General features: G+C 38.2%; 1 protein-coding gene across 1 annotated transcript in view; it reads left to right on the plus strand.

Annotated features, from left to right (window-relative positions):
- Positions 1 to 91: 91 nt before the first annotated feature.
- Positions 92 to 24,579, plus strand: part of ACTN2 (actinin alpha 2) — a 72,623-nt gene continuing 48,135 nt past the window's right edge. The window contains exon 1 of the mRNA XM_009281799.2: positions 92 to 515. Within this exon, the coding sequence (XP_009280074.1) occupies positions 381 to 515 (135 nt within the window). The 5' untranslated portion in view covers positions 92 to 380. The remainder of the gene's footprint in view (positions 516 to 24,579) is intronic.

Here is a 24,579-nt window from a genome sequence, read left to right on the forward strand (position 1 = left end):
GCCGCCGCCGCCACGCCACGTGACAGCCCGGCGGGGATAATAAGCCGCAGCAATGAGCCCCGCTGGGCTTCTCCGGAGGGTCAGCCGCAGGGACCTGCAGCAGCAGTAGCCGAGAGAGAAAGAGAAGGAGGGCAGGAGAGAGAGGGAAGGAAGGAAGGAAGGAAGGAAGGTCACCACAGGCCGGCACCTACCTGGCAGTTTCAGCCTCTGCTCGCAGCAAGACTCATCAATAGTCCCTCCCTGTCACCTTGGGAAAAGAAAAAAAGACAGAAAAAAGACACCGCTATCTACAACCCATCAGCAAGTAAACTAAGCTTAAAAATATATATACATTTAAACATAGTAGAAGCCACAGCAGCTGAAGCTGATCCCCAGGTAGCATGAATAGCATGAACCAGATAGAAACAAACATGCAGTACACCTACAACTATGAAGAAGATGAGTACATGACCCAAGAAGAAGAATGGGACAGGGACCTGCTCCTGGACCCAGCATGGGAGAAACAGCAAAGGAAGGTCTGGAAATAAAGTAATGTGTGTCTGTGTATGTGCTTCTGCGTGGAATGATGTCCTCTCTTATTGTCGTGCTGCACCTGGAATTGCCAGGGCTGTGCAGTAAGGGGTTCTAATTTTGTAAGAGAATGTATTTTACATCGTGTAAAGGATGTGTATAATATATATTAGCTATGCCATATTTTGAGGATAAAGCGTTCACTTTTTGGATTCTTAAGTGATACCTATGTAAGATGAAACTAATTTATGAGTCAGGAGTTTCTTTTTGTATTGCACTGGAAATGTTCTGTCAGTACCTCTAGATTTATATACTAGTATTTCAGTAAGTTTTAACTTCACTTCCTGGGTCTTCCTTTCGGAAAGCAGACTGAAGTGATGTGTGTGCCTGGTTGCTTTTCCAAAACAGTAACTTGCAATTATAAATAGGGAGATGAATGAGATGGTTCAGAATTGGTGTGCAAAAAAAGTTTGCAGTATTTCTGAGAGCAGACTGAGAAATCACTTTTGAAATTGTGATCTTGTGAGTCAGCTCTTATTAGAATTTACTCTTAATTCTGACTGAATCATCTGACAAGGAAAATATTGCCTAGAAATATATCCAGGCTAGATTTGGAAAACTGTATTTCATGATTAGGTTCCCATATGCCAATTCACTGTCTGGGAAAAAACGGGTCTGTAAACTCCTTGGAATATACCATCGTAGAGGAGATGCTTCTTGCCTTTTAGGTGTAAGAAAACTATTATGCCAGCAAGTACTGCCCATGCTCTTTGTCTGAACATAGGCAGAGATTATAATCCCATCAGCAGTCTTGTCAATGGTTCGGTACTTTAGTAATATTTGCAATATCTAATTTCACAACACTGAGTTTTAAGTAGCATATGGAAGAGAGATGAAATATTGTAAAGGATTTGTTACTTCCTAATGTAAAAGGTGATGTTGAAGTCACAGCTGACAGATCTGGGATTAAAAGGTTATCTGCTGGTTACAAGAATGAAAAAAAGAAAAGGGGGGGGGGAAGAGAGAGAGAGAAACGGCGCCCTAGACAATAAGGTTGAATATGCTTTTTGCTATAGATGAGCAGCTCACTTCAAAAACTTAAGTAGAAGTTGCCAGTTTATATCTGATGACAGAGTCTGACCCACTGTTACAGTCACAGCTTCTATAAAAGCTATACTATAAAAGTATAGCTATAAAAGTAAGAGCTGTTAGAATCATTGGGGCCAGTGGGTTTGCTTTTCTATTAAAATCGGTAGAGCCAATATTTTCCTCTCAGTTTTCACTTGTAGGCTTCCTCCTTCTGTGAGTTTTAGCTGTTTTTATTCATTTTCCTACATTCACACCTGTTCGGATCCTGCTGCATGAGTATAGTGGGAGAAGTTTTGGGCTAGGTTGAAGTTCACTTTTCTTGATCTACCAGCTGCTGCAACTCCTAACCAATTATTAAGCCAAACAAACTGACATTTGTTTCAATTTGACGCTCTTTAGATGATGAACTATTCTTTTATGTTTTATAATGAGAATGGAAATTTTCTTAGTGCTTAAGTGCTTTAGTGATTTGCAACTGCTCAGCCGTAACAGGTCGTGGTTACATCTGATTAGGATTGAATTGTCCAGCATTTCAGGGAATGCTGTTTTCAAAATAAAGAAATAATGGAGAGATTACTAGATAGTCAGCACTCTAATGCAGTTTTCCTACAATGCAGATAAATGATAAAAAATAAAGATAATTTGGATTCTGTAGACTTTCTTATGTTTACAGTAAGTCTCGACTTTTACAGAAGAGCAAGGAGTAATTAATATAAGACCCCATAGCAATTTTTTTGTTTCCATTCCTCCAAACAGACAGCGTTTCAGCAGAAAGTCAGGTTTCCACATCGATAAATTAAAGCAGACTCTGCTTTACTTCCACAGAGTAGTGATATTGTAGCTTTGCGCAGACTCTGCTTTACTTCCACAGAGTAGAGAGATTGTAGCTTTGCTACTTTATGTTGCCAGTTCCCAGGGCTTTGTTTTAATATTAAAGTGATACCACATTTAAATAAAATTTAGGAGACGGGATCCTTATTCCTTGTCTTGGAAAGGAGTCTGAGTTTATTATTATTACATGAAAAAGTACTCTTATGATAAAGGGCCTGATAAACTTTATAAAATTTCAAGGCTTCTATCTTTTTCTAATTGGTGCTAAGGCAGTTGCAGGAAGTGCTTGCTTTATTTCCTTATTCATCAGGAGAAGATTGCAGATACATGGGCACAGATCTTTGTTCTAACTGGTAATGTAATATTGAAAAGTGATCTCAGTGGAGCCCTGGCAGTTGGCAGCATATATTTTCTATTAGACAGTCTTGGAACAAACCAAAAATAAATGCCATTGTTTCTATTGTGGGCTGCCCTCTCCAGACTTGCCATTTCAGTGATATGCCTGGTATGAGATCTGTCAACAGATGCTGGTAACACATGATGACGTCCATAGGATTACAATGGATGTGACGCCTAATTATAACCATGGTTCATAGAGTATTATGGTCTGCTGTAATCCAGGCTCCTTGGTGGTTGCAGATGTCAGAATAAATATGAAGTACACTATAGAAAAGGAAGCTGAGTTGTAGCTTAGCTCTGTCTCTCTGAATGTGAACAATAACTTAAATGCTTCAGTTGGGGTAACATTTAGCCTGTGTCAAATCAAGAAATCAAGAAAATACAACAATTTGACCATTTGCTGCATTAGACACTGTTGGTAAAAACTTAAACAGGATCATATGGTTGGAAATTCCAGGCAGCAACTTTAAAGAAAGACTAAATAACAAAAAAAATTGTATTTTGGATGGACATGCTGTCTTCAGTAGGAATGAATTAGAGAACTACAGCCTTGGTGTTTTTTGAACGTGTAGATGGCAACCATGAGATTGGAAACTTCTGAAATCTGTTCCTGACCCAGTACACTTCCACCGGCCACGTGTGCTTAAACACCAGTTGAAAGATCTATGAAAGTGGCCCCTTGTTTCTTCAGTACTACACAGAAATAAAAATCTATTGGAAATCAAAAAGTCTGGCTAGAGGGAGTGGGATTCTCTTCTTCACTCTGCTCTGTAACCTTAGCCAAGGTCAGCTCACCTCAGCCCTTGGTTTTCCCATTGGTAAAAAGAGGACAGCAGTGGTATTTGTAACAACTGACCGAAGTGGTAGGTTCTATGGTATGTCAGGCTAGTGATTAGCTGTCTTTCAGTCCCTACCCTGCTGGACTGGAGTGGAAGTAAAAATCATGCTAGCTCATAGTGGAAGACTTAAAACCTGATTTCTCTTCTCTCCATGATAAATTTATTTCTTAAGTTTCCAAAAAGAGTTCAACAAACTTCACAAACCTTTTAGTTTTCACTAGCCTGTATCTCAATATAACTAAAAGGAACATAGGAAAATGCAGTGTCCCTTAGCTTAGGAAACCAAGCACAACAATGTTACTCAAAATGCAAACGTATTGTTTGCAATGTGTTTGAACTGCCAACACTACTTAGTGAGCTGTGTGTTAAATGGTACTCTTTCCTCTTTGTAACTTTTGCTATAAATACTTTATTACAGGAGTGTGCTTTTTTAAACTTTGACATGAAATGTGGTTTGTTAGTTTTTCAAGGAAGTCTTAAGCCTTCAGGATAATGATCTGAAGGTTGTGAAACAGGTGTGATCCCTTCTTCAGGACAGTTGTATTGTATTGTAAAGTGCTAAACTGGCTCCACATATTTCATATGTGCCTTCTCCAGTCATTCAGACATGCCTCTGACACTGTTGCACTAACACATGTAAGGAAAGAACTGGAAACATACTCCTTGCCTTACTGGTATTATTATAGATGAATGATCTTATTCTAGCTTGCTGTATGGCCCTGATACCACCGCCTTGTTAATGCAGAAGGGTTTTAATGTAGGTGTCAATGCAATTTCTGGCCATTTTGATGTTTTTTTACACTGGTATAGAATAAACAAGAAGACTCAGAATATTTATTTACCTTGATATTGCATTCTTTGTGAATGCAAATCTTCTTGATGACACTGAACGCTGTGCATGAGTGAGGACTTTGGAAAAGGTTCTTTACGAAAGAAGCTGTGTCTTTCCAGTCTTCAGCAGTACATATCAGATTACATGTTCAGTGTGACCCATAAGGATTTATCTGCATTACCTCCTTTGGCTGGTAATACAACTCCTGTTGTCCTTGCAAATAAAAAAAAATGCATTTGGAAGCCACATATATGGCAAATTATTTGGAAGAAGCTACCAGGACTATGAATTACGGACAGCATCCTTCTTTTTCTAGTGTTGCTGCAGCTTCATTAAGTTCAGCAGATTTGAGAGGTTCGTTGCAGCCTGAAAGAGAAATTGACCTTGTGTTCAGTCTGACTTCAGTGTCTATAAATAGAGTTACAGTCAGTGTCCCAGATTCACTCTGAAGTTTGTATGGTCTTCTATGGATGGAATCTAAATTGATTTCTTATCAGAAACCTCTTCCTGAAAGAAGTCTACTGGTGAGTGAGAAGACAGATGAAGTAGTGGAAGGAAACAGCTTCATTCTTCAACCAGGAAGAGAAGGAGAGAAATACCCAAGCTTGAATGAATGAAAAAGAAATGTAAGGCAGAAAAATGTTGGCAGGAGAGGCTGGATGTCACCAGCAAAATTCAGTACTGTAGAACCACTCCTCATGGATTTACAGGCTCCAGATTGAAATCATTGTCATGGAGAATATAGCAATAACTACAGTGTGTACAGGGCATTCCAGCCTAGGTCTTGCTCTTTTACTGAGATTATCTGAAAATAATCAAAGTTGGGGTTTTGGGTGTGGGTTTTGGGGGGTGGTGTTTGGGGTTTTTTTGTTTGTGGGGGTTTTTTTTAAGACAGTGCAAAATTCTTTCCTTGAATAATCAGCCTTGGGGTTAAGCTCCCATAGCACAGAAAACATCCATCTCTTGAGGATTTTTAATGAGGTCACACTTTTTACCCACGTGGAATACCAGTGGGATTGTTGAGAAGGCACAGAGATTCCACTCTGCAAGTGAGCAACATGAACAGGGTCTGGATGAGAGCCAGCAGTGAGTGTAGGAGGTGTGAGGGAGGCAAAAGGTACACTCCTTTCTAAGACAGTATCAGCCTTCTCATTACTTATTCCTAGTCCTTACCTGTTAACAGTTGGATATTTCATATAAAGATGGGGGTCCTGGGTTGAGTAGCTTTCGGACTAATTTCAGGAGAGGATTTAATTTGTTAGGAGGAAAATCCTCCAGTCAAAAGCAGAATGATAGTCAGTGGAAAAATCATGTGCTATACTGAGTCCTACACTGCAATTCTCTGCCTCCCTTACCTTTTATGCACAGAATTAGGATGACGTAGGTGTCTTGGGAATTCTGTAGGTTGAAATGCAGGATTTTCTATTACTACTAATAGATAGAAAAGCAAACAATTTCACCTTTTTAGACTTTTTTTTTTTTCTATTTTCTATCTTATTCAGCCAGTACTGTGACTGTCTTACCAAATGATATATGCCACTATAGATACAGAGTGTGCCTTATGGTAACATGAAGTTTCAGCACTCCAAGGCCACATGCTTCTCCTCCAGGTGCATCAAGAATTTTCTTTTCAAACAGTGGATGCCAAAACCTCTAGTATTAAGAACACACACATAAAACATCTCTCATTTCCTTTTAAATCCTGGGTGCTCTTTAAGTGACCTTCTCAGTGGTAGATGGCCCCCTATAGGGTCTGACTCAGTACTTGATAGTCAATAGACAGACTTCGTTTTTTTTCTGCCACAGCATGTCTTGATTTTTCAGCATATACTATAACTGTCCTAAATATTAGACACTGATGCAACAGAAGGGCATGGAGTTGCAGTTTCTCTAGTCCTATGAAGAGTTGCCATGAGGGTAGAGGGACTCTGTATAGAAATATGGGATGTGTTTATGGCTTGTTCTGTACGATTGGCCTCTTAAGAGATTAGTACTTGTTAAAATAGTAACATGTTAAATTCCTCTTGCTGATGTTACTTGCATGGAATGGTGCTTGAGAGGAGCATGCTGAAAGGATAGTGGAACAATCATATTTTGTCAGTGTCCTTCATATTCTGTCTTGGAACCTGTCAATAAGGTGTGCAGCTAAAGAGGGCTCTGAATACTGTGGTGCTGGTGTATGAAGGGAAATTCAAAGAAAGCTATTATGAAACTCACTTAACTAGAAATGTTTATGGAGATAGTTTTTTCGAATGGGAAGGTTTTCTTTACCAATACTAAGTGTGAGAAATCAACATATTACTCAATATTATATTTTCTATTTAAACTCAGATGGCCCTCTCAATGTTGACCCACTCCAGGCTCTGTGTGCTTTTGTTAGTGTTGTCAAATGGATAATTCCTACAGTCCCAATTCAGCTGTTAGTTGCCACTCACCCCCAAATATCTGCCAGCAACAGAACTGTATGGTTATGAAAAGAAATTATAAGAACCATTTTATAATGGGAAGCAAAGGCTACCTCCTACCTGTACTCACAGATACACACCACAGCCTCCCTTGAAATTCATATAGTAAAATGTCTGCAGATACGCTGATCCAATTAGTAAGACAATAGGGATTGGAAGAAAGTATGGATCTAAGTGGGTTCCCATAAGCTGCAACTAAGGTGCTTAAGAGCTAGAGAAAAGCTGTGTGTTGAGCAGTGGACTTCGCTATAATCTCTTGGGGGTGGGAGGTCTGTGTCTTGCTGTGGATCTGCGTTTGTGTCACTGGAGAGCTGAAGAGAGAGGCATGGGAGGTGTTTGCTTGGAAGAACACTGAGGGTCTTCAGCCCTGAGACTGCAGTAAATAGGGAATCCACGCTCATACAATTTGTAGCCCTGTGCAAGCAAAAGCAGGGCTCAGGTATATTCTGTAAACTAATGAATCCCAGTAAGAAAATATCATGATTACATCACCAATTTCCAAATCAAACTAAGACAGCTCTGCAAGCTGAATTTTGACTGCTTTTTGCCAATGGGGTAACACAGTTCAAAATCTTCCACCAAAGCCCTTCCATCCTCTTACAAGTAAGACAAAAGGGGTTTCATCATTATGATGGAAAAATCGGATACCGAACGCCTAACATAAATTTAATCACTGTTGCATAAATTCTGATCCATTTAATGATGTTTAGTTTAGGTAGTAATTTCTGTATTACACTGAACAGTTCTACTGAATTAATTTCAGTGAGACTGAGCACTAGGATTTTCTTTAGTTGAGAATAGTGAGTACTATATAGATATTGGTAGTATTTTAGAAGTTGTACTGCAGAGCCTGCTTACAAAAGAACACATTGGATTTGTATCTGAAATGCAGGTGGACATGATGCAGGAAGAAGCATGTCAGTGAAATAGAATTAGATGGGAATTTGTGCTGCTTAGCTTTGTCCCAAGTCAAAAGACGTCCCTCCTGTGTGTTATTTTATATCCTCGCAAGCGACAAATATAAAAGTGCTTACACAGTTGGCAAAGTTGAGTTGTATTGGATGGCTTTACTGCTAAGCGTAATTTCTTCTGAGCCCTAATTGCTGGGATAAACAATGTGTAACTGATGTGGTATTCCTCTACTGTGAGCAGTGAAAAGTTGCTGACTCTGAGTGAATATGTCTTTTATGGCTATGTATTCTTTACCCTCAGCCGATACCAGAATGAGAATGTATTCACACAGAGCACTCCATTTCCTCCTAAATTAAATTTCATTCCTAGTAGTTTGGGGTGATTTTCAAGTCTTCAATGTTTGAAGAACATCATTTCATGAAATGCTGTTATAAGGGTGTGTGACGTTTGTTCTTATATCACTGGGTTTGTTGATTTTAAATATGCCTCATGTTGAGAGACTTGATGCATAAAGCTGATCATAACAACCCAGGTGCTATACAATGCTCTTTTTCTACCCGATAAAATTGGGCATGTATTTAAAGATAGAAGTTACCTCTTTCCACATCATTTAACTAGCAAACACAGTCTTACGATCACCCTCTGTGACTGTTTCTGTACATATTCTGTGACTGTTTCTGCTGGCAGTACAAGTAACTCTTCAAAGTAGCTCTTTCTGCTGGCAGTACAAGTAACTCTTCAATACAGACCAAGGTAGCATGGTCCTAGTACTCTTCAAACTACTGATGTGAAAGGATTACAGGGCAGGTGTTACTGCTCTGCAGGAACAGAGCATCTGCAGAGACAGAGGTAGAAGACTTTGAAATGCAATGTTCTCCTTTTAGGAAAGTGTCCCACTTGAAATGGTAGCTTGTAGAAATACATTTCATTCTTTAAAAGGCCTGTCCAGAGGGAAGCAGAAGCTGACAAATGTTTAGTTAGTTTCTGTATTTGGAGCTTAAATTTCCATGTGTGCACACAGTTGAGAGAATTAGTCCTGAGTTTACATCCTGAGTGCGAGAATGGGCACTGCTGCTCCTATGTCTGGTCCCAGTTTTCCCTGCTTTTGAGTTATAAGGACATATCACTTTGTCCATGTCTTCATCCCCAAAATAGTGGTTGTAATAGCTATGTGCTGGCTTTACAGATGAAAGTGCTAAGTGTTTACTGTACTTGGTATGAGTAAGATTTTCCATTTACTTCAAATGCTTGCTCCCAACTGCTCTTAACTGTCAAAATCCCTTCAACTTGAAATCTGATGCTTGTTCTTATTTCTCTTCAAAAACCTGTAAACAAAATCAGTCCAGCCATCCAGTACTTTGACAACTAGCAGAACCTAATTTAGAGCAGATGGCTTCTACTCTGAACTCCCCCCTAGAAAAGCCTTGCTCACCCCCACTACCATAGCAGGAGTCTGTGGAAAGTGACTACCCTAGTCTAAAATTAGCATCTGTGATTATTCCTTAAGCGCCTAAGGAAACGCTCATATTTTTTATAGGTGTTGAACACCCAGGCATTTCCACTGATGTCAGGAGGAACTTCTGTCTATTTTGCACCTCTGAAAATCAGCCTGCTATTTTGGCACTCACAGAAAGGCTTAATCATCTAGCATTAAGTGATTTTTTTTTTTTTTAACTCTGTTTTATGTTTAATCTTGGCACCAGTGTAGCTTTTCACTGCTGCAAGACTTAAGACATTGCACTCTTTAATATGAAGAAAACTGGTACCCAGCTGCACTAAATACAAATTAAAAAACAATACATAAATGATTGTGTAGCTCTGGGGTATTATTTCACCTACAGGAGTTTCTTTAGGGTATGGAAAATCTCTGTAGTCCAAGTTCATCTCCAGCTGTACTCTGGAGTGTAGTTCCACCACGCGTTTTCTTTGGCAGAGCAGCTGACCACCTTTGACTCTACTCCTATCCATAGACTTCCTTCCAGTCCCCTTCATTTGCTGGTACAATGATCTACTGCTATATATCGGATCATTGAAGAAATTTGAAGCAACACTCCCTGTTCTTACCACTTCTTAATCCTAAGTCATTTCAGTAATGTAGTTTGCAGTGCAGCCCCACAAGCAGCTATATCTGTACATGTACATGTTATGTATAATGCACTTATCATCCATCTGGCATTAATATTAAAAGACAAACAAAACACCATACATGAGGCTGAAGTTTGCTTGCTTTCCTTTTGTCTATGGCCTTCATTTCCATGACCGAGCACAGGTCCCAGCATGGCTCCTGTTAAGAATAGGAATATGCTATAAACAAAGAACTGTGTTTAGTTGACAAAGCAGTTTGCTTATTACCAACACTGTACTGTCTGAAACACAGGTGTTTATGCTTTCAGCAGTTACAGCCATCATTGTTTGTTATTTAACCATCTATTCTTAGCTAAGTGCTTGAGAACAGGTTACTTAATTAAATTTCATATAATCAAGCCACCCAAAGATCCCGAGTAATGTTTTGCTTTTTATTCTGTTTTTAAGAAAAGCTCAGTAATTTAGGAACCTGAGCCTCACTAAAAATTATTTATGAACTCTGGAATTTTTCTGAAAGTCTGCTGGTTTACAGGCTATTTTAAATGTTTTAGAAAATGTTACTCTATAGCTAATGCCTCATAAAAAAACTTTAGAGCTTAAAAAAATCAACCCAATATGTTTAAGTAGTATCTTTAACAGCAGAAGTTTTATAATTCTTTAAAAAACAAATTCTTAAAACAAGAATGAAATCAAAATTGAATTTTTTTAAAAAATAAATCAGTTACAATAATAAAGAAATTAATATGGGCAGATTATGTGCTTTGTGTACTGAGAAATATTGCATTGAGTAACCGGGCATATATGCCCCAGAGGAGCTTTTTGTTGCATAATTGAGAATAAATGCATGAGGTTTTCCTTTCTCTAGAAGAATCTCAGCTGAAACCTTCGTTTAGATCACAAGTGAAACTAGATTTGGTGATCTTCCAATGTACTACATAACAGTGCAAAGATGACATTTACTGTGTAAATATCTTGGGGTCTGACTATTGGCATACTTCGCCCATCATTTATTGGTGTCAGGGACTTAAAGATGTGTGTTGGTGTGTGTGGAATTGAAAAAACTTTCAAAATCGGTTTTAGTTTTATCAGTCAGAAGACAGGCTTTTCTGATTATGGAAGTGTTTTAAAGAATGTTGATAAATTGGATAGGAACATACTTTTATCCCGCTCTGATTGACTGTATTGAGCAATTTATACTGGATTTACTTACTCACCTGGCAATGTAGTATATAACTACTGGGTAAAGACAGCATGGTGAAGAAAATCAACAGAGAAAGCAAGGGAAAGACATTTGGAAATCCAGTCAACTAAATCCTGGATTAGCCTACTTCTAATTAATCCTTCTATTTCCAGAGGGCATACCTTTAGTTCCTTCCATACTACAATGTGTGAATGTTTCTTTCGTCTCATCCTAAATAGTATTTGGTCATTTAAGTATGTGTCTGCTGAAACAAAAATGTTAGCCAGCACTATCTGTGATAGTTCAGGAGCTCTTGGGAAACCAGGAGGAGCACTGTAGGGCACAGCTGGTGGAAGAAGGACCCGAGACTGGAAAGGAGAGTAGGAGATATGTATCTTTCTATAAGAAGGTTCATTTGGCACTGATAGGGTAGTGGTAATGCATGTTCTTTGTTTAATATACTTGAGAGAAAGCCCCAGGCAGAATGAAGGGCATAGACTTCACCTTTAAAGCACACCTGCAGATTTGTCCCTTGCAGATCCACCACAGTATTTGAGACCCTTTTTGGATTACCTATACTTTGTTTTTAACTCCCCACAGGGAGAGGCAAATATAACGGAGACTATGCTTTTGTTCCTTAATAGCCAAGAAGTGGCCAGTTGGAAAAGAATACGGAGGGAGAGAAAACCAGAAAAATGGCTGGTCTCAAACCTTTTATCATTGCTGAAAAAGTTCCTTCCAAACCTGTTGACATTTTTACTGTGAATCCTTTCCTGAAGATGCCTTCTAGTTTGTTGATACTCTTGTGACGTAGAAATGCTGAGCATGGAAGGTGGTGCTCCAGAATTAACTCCTTCTGAGCCGTGTAGAAATGAGTGAATTTCTTTCGACCCTGTAACAGTTCAACTTTTCGTTGGATATTTTGGTCCCATGACATACTAAATACCTTTTTCCATCCTTGTGTTTCTTAGTTTTTCAGTAGTTAGATCCAAAAAGCGTGCCTTAAATATAGCTCTTTGTCTAACTAGTGCTTACAGTGAGACCTCCCAAATATCGCTTTATTCAAAAGTGATCCAGAAAGCACCCGAATGCAAATAGCTCACTGTTCCATTAATTGAGTATGCCTTCAAAAGCATTAGGAGTTGTCTTGGTTTTGTTCACTCAAGATCTGTATCTAAGAACTTGTAGAGAGCAAGAGAGAGAGGGTGCATGAAAGAGAGATGTTTGGGAGCATGCATCAGTACATTGGAGTTTCTAACAGAAGCTACACACTTCATGCTCTGCAAGCTCTCTGCTTAGGTGCCTAGTGTCCTACCTGATTAGTTGGGGAGAGGTATCTCTTGGACAGCACTTTATGAGATATGAATATATGTTTCTATATAAATGCAAAGATACAGTCTTTATTGCATGGGTGATAGAGTCCATTAAAGCTTTTCTAAAAATGTGTACAACATTTCTTTGCTGTGCTCAACTTTGTGTAGTGTAAAGGCAAATCTATTTTAATGCTCTGACAACTGGGTGTGAACTGATTTATTTGTAGGTATGCGTTGTAAAGTTTTGTGGTGTAAAGTGATCAGGAATGCTGTGTAAGATATTAGTTGCTGTGGCCATACTACTTCAGGTTGCAATGTCAGAATTACTTGTTTTTATAGTGTAAATTCAAGCTCTGCAAAGTGCAGTGTATCGGGACAGAGAATATTTGGTTAGTATGCTCTAAAGTTAGGTTACCCTATTAGAGGAAAATACTGTTGTGGCATGCAAATAGTTGGCAGTCCTCAGAGGTTCAGTCTGGATGCTGTACACTCCCAGTCATGCTGTGTGGGAGTACTGTGTCTCTATCAAAAAGGCACAGGTCCTTGTGGGCGATGCTTCTCTATTTCTGCAGATTTCAGTAGGAGACATTTTGAAGGGCAGAATTTGGCAGTGTTGCATGTAAAAAAAAAACAAACCCACATCTACCATGATCTGTTAATTGTTAAATTATTAGATGCTAGGAACAATATGGCCTATTGAAAGAGATCAACATGTCCATAAACTTTTCCTTCGAGGGAAATACAAAATCAACATCTGAAAATAAAAGAAAACAAAAGCCATTGACCAAAAATAGATTATTCAAAATGTCGCATTTGTATTGTTCCATTAGTCCCTTTTATGTTTGGTTTTGTTTTGTTTTTAAAGCTTTACTCCCATTTAAGAACTGTGTTCTGAATATGCTTGATTCACAGATACTTTTTTCACCAATATTTGTTTTTTGAGGCTTGTGAAATAAAAGTTCTTGCACTTGCTAGAGCATTTTAAATTTGCAAAACGTACATGAGACTGTAAAATACTGCAATCACTCAATTTTAGAGATGAACAAGGCCCTCCTAATTCTGCATTTAGAAGTCTTATTCCATAGGGCATATTTACATTTCACCTCTACTGTGGGGTAAAGATTTTGGACAGATGTGTAAAGAGGTTTTACTACTCGAAAGAAGTTGTACAAAAACCTGTGGAAGAGCAAGGACTCAAATGTTGAGTCTTCACTCTCAGTCTGTCTTTTCACTCTCATTAGAGAAAGCAATTTAATAAGGGGGCTATTATAACTCAGAAATTTGTTAGTAATTTGAGAACTTTATATTTACTTCACAGATTATACCATTTATTTACCATTCTGTAGTGCTAATCTTGTACCTTGAGCATTTTAATGCATTGAATAATGGTATGTAATAAAAAAAATTCAGAGGTCTTAATTCTGTTATGACAAGGTATTAACATACCTGTTGTTTTACATAAAAGGCAAAGATCATTGCAAACAGCAAGGGATTGCTCCCCATTACTCCATCTAGCTAGAATGAATTATCCAGGGCTGCTGTAAGACAGCCGGGCGTTGCCATTTGGACAAAGGGTTCTCAAAGAGTATTGCCTGGATGCTGTTTGTGACCATCTTCTTTCAAGGGTTCGTGCATATGATGTGAATGAACAAACTATACTGCAAAAATAGTCATTCACATCCAAGAGAAAGCTGACTTGCAAACCCCTGACATTTGTCACCGCTTAGCAAGGTGGTGACAATATTAATTAAAAGTCTTAGTATTGCAAAGCCTTCCAAGTGGAATATTCTAATAGCTCCTACACCCCAACTCATGATGAAAGATAACCTCGTACTGAAGATGGACTTTTAATTATTGGTTGGGAATGCATGGCTGGGGGGAACCTTTCACTTTTAGGTCAGTGTTTTGAACCCAGGCCAGGTGAATAAGTGACAAGGTTGCTAACACATGCAGGCTGTTCGGTAATGTCTATGAGGTGAGTTGTACTCTCAGTTTAGCTCTCGGGGACAGGTGTCCCCGTCACTTAAAACACCAGAAATGGCAGCTTCATTGGAGGTGTCCAAACCTGACCTTATTAGAGAGAGGTAGGGACAGTGACTTTTCATCCTAGAGGTGAATGCTAAAACAATTTCTGTATGTGAAAATGCTTTCTCGGATTGCATCTGTGGGGTTATTCACAGTCATTGCTATTCTTAACAGTTCCCTGAGCGACTTCTGTCTCCATACCTAAGTGGCTGGTACATTTCATAGTTCTCTAAGAGTTTAAGGAGGGAAGGATAACTAGCATGCAACTAGATTTGCAGTAGTAGGTAACTGGTTTATGCTGAACAGCTAGCTTTGATTTTTAAATGTAGAATTAACTTTGGATGACTGAGAACAGATGCTGAAGATGTTGATAATTGTTATGTGTTGTTTTCCATTTGTTCACAATAGGTTCTGTTTTTGATTAATTTTACAGTTCTTTATTTACAAGATGTTTATAGTTTTGTCAACTTTCTAATCTTTCTTGCTACTATTTCTTTATTGGGCTTTTTTTCAGGGTAGTGTTTGAGCACCTCAAAAGCAACAGTGAATTTTCCCCCTAAGTAGTGCTGTGGGATATGGAAGGTTTATTATTCTCATTATCTTTGAATACAGAAGTGGGACACTTAGAAGTACTCAGTTATTTACAAGATATTTATAGTTTTGTCAACTTTCTAATCTTTCTTGCTACTATTTCTTTATTGGGCTTTTTTTCAGGGTAGTGTTTGAGCACCTCAAAAGCAACAGTGAATTTTCCCCCTAAGTAGTGCTGTGGGATATGGAAGGTTTATTATTCTCATTATCTTTGAATACAGAAGTGGGACACTTAGAAGTACTCAGCTATGGCTAACATCTGCTCCCATTGTTGTTAAAAGGCTTATAGTCCCATATGAGGAATCATGGGTCATAAAATGCTCAGCATTTAGAACAATAAAAAAATTTTTAAAATTCCTGTCTTAAATGACTTAAAGGCTGTCACAAAGTTGGGGAGAAAACACAAGTGTCAGGATCTCTTCTCCAGGATCATAATACAGACCTCGGGAAATGTATGTACCCATAGAACAGATCATTGAATCCACTTTCATTTTAATTTGGTTTATGTTTAACTTTCCATGAACACTCTTCTGCCTATTGACTTTGAATCTTCTTTCCCTCTATCCTGTTACATTTCTCCAGCTTTGTTTCTTTATTATTCTCTGTCTTCACCCTTCTACTTCCTTTTTCTCAAATATCCCTGACAAATCTCCTCCAATGTTTTATTTCTTTTTGCTAAGAGAAATTAGGGGGTCATGTGAAAGTAGGAGAGGGAAATGAAGATCACCACAGAAAGAACACCCTGACAGAAACAAAATTTACAGCTATCTGTTGCATGCCAAGTGCTTGGATTCCTAAAAGGAAGTTGTTTTCTGCTGAATGACTTCTTATTTTGTAGTCTTTGGATAACATATATACCTAAGTTTTAGGGCTTCTCAGCCACAGAATCTGGAAGGAAGAAGAGTCTTCTTGCCTATTCTCCCTTTCCAAGGCTGCAGTGTAGATGTCAATTAGGATGGGAATCTTCCATGAACATCATAGAAAGTATGACTGGAAGAATCTGGGAAAGCATTTAGTCCATTCCCCTACTTTTGGGCAGAAGCAAATATGCTCATGCTGTTCTCAACACATTTATCCAACTTGTTCTTGATGATGTCCAAGAAGAACGATTCCACATTTACCCAGCCAATTTCTTCCAGTGCTTCACTGCTTCTAGAGTTAAAAATTAATCTAAATCTTCCTCCTTGGTGTTAAAGCTCATGACTGTCTATCTTAAGCTCTATCTTCAGTGAACACAGATCTGATTTATTCTCTTCTCTGTTGTGACTTCTTAAATGGTAGAGACCATTTAAGGTTGATGACGTCTTTTCAAACTTTTCTAGAATTCTGTTCTTTTAATGGATTCTCTCCAACTGGTCCATATTCTTCTTGAATTTTGTGCCCAAAAGAGGGGACAGTATTACAGCTAATCCCTTTCCGGCACTGAGGAGATTGGAAGAAATACTTCAGATATTGATACACCATTCTTCTGCTTAGAGATTCCAATATTGTATTTGCCTTTTATAACAGCACAACATTTTTCAATCAGGTTAGGCTGTGATCCACTCTTATTCCCAGATCCTCTTCTTCAGTGCTACTGCCCTGCCAGTAGTTCTCCATCCTGTGTTTTTGCAGTTATTTATTACTGGAGGAAGGCAGTACTTCAGACTCCTTGCTAGTCTGCATCCAGCTTTCTTCAAGTCATTTCACTGATTTGTCAAGATTAGTTTGAATTGTAGCTTTGTCACAAAACATGCTTACAGGCCCGTCATTTTGCTATCATATTCAAATGTTACAAGCATACACTCTATTCTGTCATCTAAATGAGTAAGTAAAGTGTAGTATAGGAAATGGTTCAGGGCAGATTCCTACAGAAGTATACTTAATAAGCCCTTCCGCTTAATAGTGAGCCATTACTCACCATTAGTAGGAATAAACTCTCTGGCTTGCTAAACACTCTTTTTTCTTTTTTTTTTTTTTTCTCATATGGTTTTGTGTTTAGTTTTCCTCATAGATAAATAGCTCTCTGCTGTTGCAACCAGCTTAGGTACGTGACATAAAAGAGATCTGCTTCTGTAGAGCCCTGGTGGGGGACCTTTAAAATACTCTAGCTTAACTAGTGGAACTAGGACGAATGGCTAGAGTTTAGGTAGGCAAAATCATGAGGGTACGACATGCATGTACCTAAATGCAGGTTTAGAAATGTAGCACAACATAAGTTTTTGCTTGCTTGTCCTTGGAAGTTTAATTTTTTAAATATAAGATTGGATTCTGCAAAAGTTGATGCTACTTGCCTAGTGAAGTTTCCCACTTCTGCGTAAATAAAATATGCCAAACCTTTTATCACCTATAAGACTGTGTTTCTCCCTTTATTATTAAATTTACCACATGCAAATTTACCACAGACCACTCTGGTCTGCTTAGTGATAGGAATGTGTTAAAAAATATTCAGAATTAAAAGAAAACACCAGAAGTAGACAGTAGGGTTTTTTTTCCTGACAGTTCCTTTGTCTTTCCAATTCCTTCACCATAACAAATTGAGTAGGTTGCAGTTATATTTTAAAGATAAGAGCCGGTAAAGATATCTTGCAGGTTTTATAATGCAAGGTAAAACCATGCCCATGCTTTTACTGAAGATTTTCATTGGATTCTTGCCTCTTATTTCTGCATTATTTTTCTGAGCAAGGGTTCTGTTATTTGAGCGATTCTTGAAATTCCAAAACTGAAAAGTAGATTTAGACCAGAATTGTCCTACAGATCCTGAACACTTTTTAGTTTCAAATGGGATACATTGCATGTGCTCCTACTTCTAAAACATCAATGTTTCTGATTGAAAATACATTTAAAATAGGCAGAATTATTTTAAACTGATAAAAATACACAAGCGGACAACCCTGTGGCACTGCATGTATTTTGAGAAGTCATACATTTGGATCATACAGATGCCTGCTGCTGTAAAACTTTCATAAATGTATGTCATCAACAGTAATGAAAAAGGAAGGAGCTTCCTTCAGGCAATAGAGCTGTTGTAGCATTATACCAATGGTCCATCAAAGTCCTGAGTTGTCTGAAGACTTACCTAAATTTTCGTGATTAAGACTGATGCTTCTCTCTCACTTATAAAGATGGGCTTACGTGCCTGAAAACTTCTCTGTCTTTTCCAGCTACCTCAGGTGATCCAATAAAGATATTATCTGCCTACTCCTAATAAACCTTGCAATCTTTTAACTGTTTTAGCCCCTCCAAAGACCTTGTGAAACCTCTTATCTTCCTTCCTTTCCTTCCTGTTCTTCCCTTAAGAAAAAAAGGCTGAGGCGAGGACAGTGCATGCAGTGACCCATACTGAGTTTCCCATACATCTTGCTGCCTCCTGAGTTTTCTTCCATTTTAGACCAATGGGACAACATAACCTTTCTCTGTCGTCGCCTCTGAAAGAAAGAACTAATGTCACTCACTTTGTAACAAAAGGCTCAATAATCTTCTTGACATTTCTTGGGGTTCAGCCTTGCCAAATTATTCTTGAAGGGATATTTACATGCTCTGGGTTTTTTTTGTTAATAGTGAGCACTGTAAAACAGACGTGCAATTATTCAGTGCTGGGAGAGGGTTGCATGTTTTACAGGAAACCCTAGACTCGCATAGGATTAGGCCACCTGCTTTGTAAGGACTGAGGTCTCCCCAGGCTCTTCCATGAGAGCAAAATGCAGAATGCTAGCAAGACATGTGCAATGTCCTGTGTGATGAATGCATCCCTTTGACGACGTCTCCTGTGAACAATAAAATTAAGGAACTGGAGTGAAGTTCCCTTAGTTACTAGAGCAGATCTGCTGACAGTGCAGAGTATGCTAGCATATCATCTTTGGCACCATCTGTTCAGCTATATGGATGGACGTGCTGGAGCAGGGAGGGCTTTCCCCAACTTGGCATTTGGGGACCTTGTGATGAAGCTTCTACTAACTTCCTTTGTGAGACACTTCTATGCTATCCTTTCTGTTGTTCCCAGGAATTCGGCTTTGACATACTGCCTATGATTTGAGGGTTTCCTTTTAATGACCTTTTGGAACACACTAAACATTTCCCCTACCTTAGCCTTCAATGGCGCCCTTCACTATGCTTTTGCCATGCTTCATTTGAGTTGTTGCTGTGCTCTGGTGTGTTTAGCGTTAAAATCCCACTTTGCCTACCAAGTGTTTTGGAGTGATCGAGTTGTACTGGTGAACCACCTCTCCTGTTATAGTTATTCTAGTTATTTTACTAACATGTCCCAATGCATTTAGGTTTCCACTGCAAGGGGAAATAACAGCAAGGGGACAGTTAATAATCATTAAACCAACAAGTAAGATACAAGATTTTATTTCTATTCAATTCATAAAAATATACTCATGCACCTAATATACTAAAAGAACAGCTGATCTAGATGTTCTAGGAACATACAAAAGATGCCATTGGTTCACATCAAGCTATTTTATAAAGGCTGTGCAGTTTTCTGCTGTATTTCACCTTCATGCCCCTTCTTTTGGGAGCAGAATTAAATAGTTAAGAGAACAAGGGCCAACGCAGACTGTATCCCAAGCCCAGAGAAAAGCCCTGATCCTGCAGTCATTAGAACACTGTGTGGACACAGGAGCTAGGAGATCATGTGGCAGGTTCACAACTTACATTTTAAAACATGGATAACAGACAGATGGGAAATTCTTCAAGGGGAAACCTCAGTCTGGCCTAGTGGGAATGTTCTGGCAGAGCTTTCTGTAACACCCTTGCCATGCACTCAGAGCCTGGTAATGTTCCGTATAACTACAGAGTGAATCACTGCATCCCATTTAGCCTAGAAGTAATGAAGACCCCCAGCTAGCACAAGTAGAGAGGACAAATACTTTAGAAGAAGGGCTATAAAGCAGATTTTTAAGAAACAACTCTATCAGACTGGGGTAATTAGGGATAACACATATGTATATAAACAAATGTGTTGAATGTTTATATTTGAAGTTAATTTTCTTCAGGTGTGTTCTCCTGCTCTGGGTACTAGAATTTAAGGTCCACTTAAAATGAGTTGTGCTTCTGCTTTACTTAACAGACACGGGAAGTATTAAGTTTCCTATTAATGCAATATTTTTCATAACTCATAGGTTAAAATTGGATTTTGTCTATATTTTCTTATGTAAATGTTACAGAAAGGCTAGAAACTCAAAAAACAAATGACTCGTGGGCCAATAGCCTTTCTGGTAGGGCTACAGACAAGCAGACACATGCCTTTTAAAATAAATATTAGTTTTTAAAACTTGTAAATATTATAGCAGACAGAAATTGATTTGAGTTGGAGAGAGTGAAAGGCAGTGTTAACCTTTGTTATGAGATATACATACTAAATAGGATACGGGTCTCCAATCCTTTATTGGGCTGGATCCACTTCTCAATTTCAATTCTGAGTGCAAGTAAATAAATCTTCCTGCACTTGTGGAGTGTATCCCCTGTACATGTCCTCATGCAAGTTATGCTGCTGTTTTGGTGATGTACATTTTGGACTCCCTGTCAGTGCCAAACTAGAAATTTACCCTGTATATTCAGCAGGTGGAACAAGTTGTCTTGTGACCCACCAATGGGTAACAGTATTGGAGAGGGTGGTAACTGGTGCTTTCTCAATTCTCTTTATCCCTATTACCACATGCACATATGAAACTTGTTATTATAGCATCTTGTTTTCTGGCTTTGAAGCACAATCAAAAGTAAGTTATCGTTACACTCACATAAAAAGGACGTGTGGGCTTTCTCAGGAGTGTAGGACAATTCAGCTCTCAGAGACATCACTTTTTCCATCAAGCATGTCCTTCATTGTGCATGTGTAAAAATATTTGCACAGAGTGGGCATACCCTATTATTTTTTGGCATTAGCTGCAGTTGATTGGTAATTGATTAGGGATATCTCCTTTTTCTGCGCCTTGGTTGCAACTCTGCTTGTCAAGGGCTTGTAAAATTAAGTGGCCTAAGTAAATTACCAGGTAAGGGTTTTTTTTCTCAGGTACACACTTTGCCATCACAGATCTATGAATCCAAATTATGGAGAATATGCTATTGGCAGTCTTCACAATGAGGCTAAGTGGGCATAGAACATAAACTGCCCTCCCTTTTCTGGACTTAGGTTTTCCAAAATAGACCTGTGACAGCAGTAGACAATTAATAGTGCATTAAGAGAATATTTACCTGTGGGACTGCAAATTGTTTGGCTTCCTGCCCTGCATCCCCTCTTCTGTGGTTGTTTTTGCTGACATCTAAGAATGTCAGCAAAGTTTCTTTTGTAGTAACAACTTTGGAAAGGAGAAATTTTATTTATTTTTTAAATTTGTAGAGCCACCTATGGTAAATAAATTCTAAAAAGAAATGTCTAGCTTTCTAGGCACTTATTTGTATCCCTCCTGGTATTCGGCTTGGTGCCTTCAGTCCTGCCTTGTTTCTCTGGGCAATCTGATACTCTGAAATGTGCTGTACAGCTCAGCAGAAAAAGGAATTTGCTTTGTCTAAGTCATTTAATAGCTTTTAAATCCTAGTGGATTATAAATTTGCAGGGTACTGTATGCTGGCTGTATCTTGATCTCCAGGACTTAAACGTGCTTTGAATTGTTTCTTAATAACTATGACTAGAACTGTTAGTTAAAGCCAAAGCAGTGAGAACAAGTGGTATCACAATAAGAACAGAAGGATGAGGGTTAAATAAAATGTGGATTGTGGAAACTGTTAAAATTTGCAAGTTAAGTTTTGTAGTAGCTTTAATACAGTCACTTATGGATTGCATCACTGAAACATAGTAAATACTTCCTTAAGTAGCATTCCTCTAACCATGTTTAGTCCTAGGAAAATAAGCCAGTTTGGAAGGCACCAGGCTATGAAGCCACATGTTGAGAGTCTGCTGTAATGTACAGCAGCGACACTTTGCATGAGGCACAAGACAACTGTCACAAGGGGATAGCACCATTTCATGACCTGATGCACTGGTAAAACAGAAAGCTCTGAGAAACTGTAGTTTAGCTAAAAGATCTAAATCTCTTATTCTAGATATAGAAGATAATCTAAACCATCTAGATACAGATAGTCTAAATAAAGAATCCATGCACAGTAGAGTGCTTCATCAGAACTTGTTATCTCATGAATGCAGGCTTTGTAGGTAATTCCAAGTTTATCCTTCAGAATGCTACAATGTCAATAACAAACCCCAATACTACTGGAAAGAATCTTAAATAACCTACAGATATAAAAAGGCAGTCCATAAAACCAGTGACTGTCATCAAACTATTTAATGAAAACAGCTTGATTCAGCAGTACTAGCATCTTTTCCTTGTTTATATCATAGCAACATTGGCTGCTTAGTGTCTTCATAAAATGAATGAGATTGAGAAGAGAGTTTGTCTCTCAGCAAATGCTGAGAGTTCTGTAAAAATGTCTGCTTTCAAGAGAAACTATTTAAATTATTTGAAAACTTTAGGATCTTTGGATAAAACTTATGTTTTGTGTCTCTCTCTGTGGCATCCAGTAAGCTGAATCAGCTGGTGTAAACCAGTGACTGTCATCAAACTATTTAATGAAAACAGCTTGATTCAGCAGTACTAGCATCTTTTCCTTGTTTATATCATAGCAACATTGGCTGCTTAGTGTCTTCATAAAATGAATGAGATTGAGAAGAGAGTTTGTCTCTCAGCAAATGCTGAGAGTGCTATAAAAATGTCTGCTTTCAAGAGAAACTATTTAAATTATGGGAAAACTTTAGGATCTTTGGATAAAACTTATGTTTTGTGTCTATCAGTGTGGCATCCAGTAAGCTGAATCAGCTGTTGTAGAGGCGAAGTAGAGGACCACAGTGAGATTAGAGGCGGACAAAATTTTAATTTGCCTTTTTTGTAATATATATATATATTTATATATGCATATATGAGCTAAGAAGTGCTAGGTTCCATTTCTTCTTAAGAAACTAAGTGAGAAGTAGCTTTCTTCACGGTAGGAATCAGATTTGTATTTTAAGACTGCTCGACTGGTGGGGTCATTGCCATTAAATTCTTATTTAAATGAAAAATGAGGAAAACTCATTTACTTGAGTGGTACTAGGTCAGAACATTCACCATAAATGTCTAAAAGAAGAGGTGGAAATGGCTGAGGTTTTTCTTCAAATTCCTCTGAGTTTGGCATGGTGTGCTTGGAACAATTCTACAAACTGCAATAGCATCTGCAGATAAGCACATGTCCATCACTGAAGCTTAATTCATGAAAGGCTCATTTATTTACTCATTCAATTTTCTAATATTTATTGCCAAATTGCCATGCAACGTTCATGTGCATTTACCCTTGAGTGCTTTCAGCTGTTTTTTCTGTATTACCATAATATTGTTCCTTCCAAGGATGCTTGTTATACTTTTAGTATTTGCAAATGACTTAATGTGGTGCTAAGCCTTTTTAGATACATATCACTAGAACAAGATACTGCTTGAGGCAGACGAATTAGTCTTATAAACTAGATCCTAACCCTATAATGATCCAAACCAAATACCATCCTAAGACTCCATCATGTCAAGACCTGAGGGTAGAGGTGCCTAGTATCTCTGTTGTGATGCTTGATACACTCTGGTTTCAGGTCTCCTATGAGCTCAGTAAAGCTAGTTATCTTAAAATGAGGAAAGTTTTACCTTCCTGAATGACTGCTTTTCAAGCTAACATCCCTTTATTAAAATAGATGTATTTGCAGAGATGCTTCAGCTGCAGCCTTATTTATTTCCATCTGCACACAGAATTACTTTCTTATGCCTCTACCTGCAACTCATCCTCTGCAGGTCAACAGGACCCCTGCCCAGAACCATTTCCAGTACTGTCTTCTCTCTCATCCTTTCTCTGGGTATCTAGAACTAGGGATTTCACTGCACAGCTCCCCCATATCCATAGCACTTCTTGCTTCTTCCTTTCAACTGGAAAGGAGAAGTCGATAAAACTAAAGTTTAGCAAGCTGCTCCTTGTCTCTGTAGGAGCTCTGAGAAAAGAGACCAGCAAGCTGCATATAAATTCTTCACATAAATTGAGTCAAACCCAACAATTAAAATGTTATTCTTTAACAGAAAGTTGCATTTTTAAGAATAGACCATTTTTGAAAATTCAATCCATATCTTCTTAAGGTATGAAATCTGTCTAGAATTTACAAGATTCAGTTCCAGGGAAAGTTTTTTGCCTTCATCTACTGGCCTTTCTCATTCTGTTTCTGAGAGATCAGAAATTAAATAGTCTAAAAAACAGGCAAGAAAAAAGAAGGCCAAAGGAAGTTTTATATTGACAATGGGGATTTAGGATATGTTTTATTTTTTAAACGGTTTACATTAAATGTTTTTAAAACGATGGTAATTTGAAATAGCAAAAGAAGGGGAATTCCAAATATCTGACAATTTTAAGTAGCTACAGTCTAACTTACCAAAATGCATGGCCTTGTTATATGCTTCGAGTTAAATACCTGGTGAAATACCTAGTAAAGACAAACTTGCTTTAGATATCTTAACAGACACTG

The sequence above is a fragment of the Aptenodytes forsteri genome, unplaced genomic scaffold, assembly GCF_000699145.1.
Source record: "Aptenodytes forsteri isolate BGI_AS27 unplaced genomic scaffold, ASM69914v1 Scaffold132, whole genome shotgun sequence".
Taxonomy (NCBI): Eukaryota; Metazoa; Chordata; class Aves; order Sphenisciformes; family Spheniscidae; genus Aptenodytes; species Aptenodytes forsteri.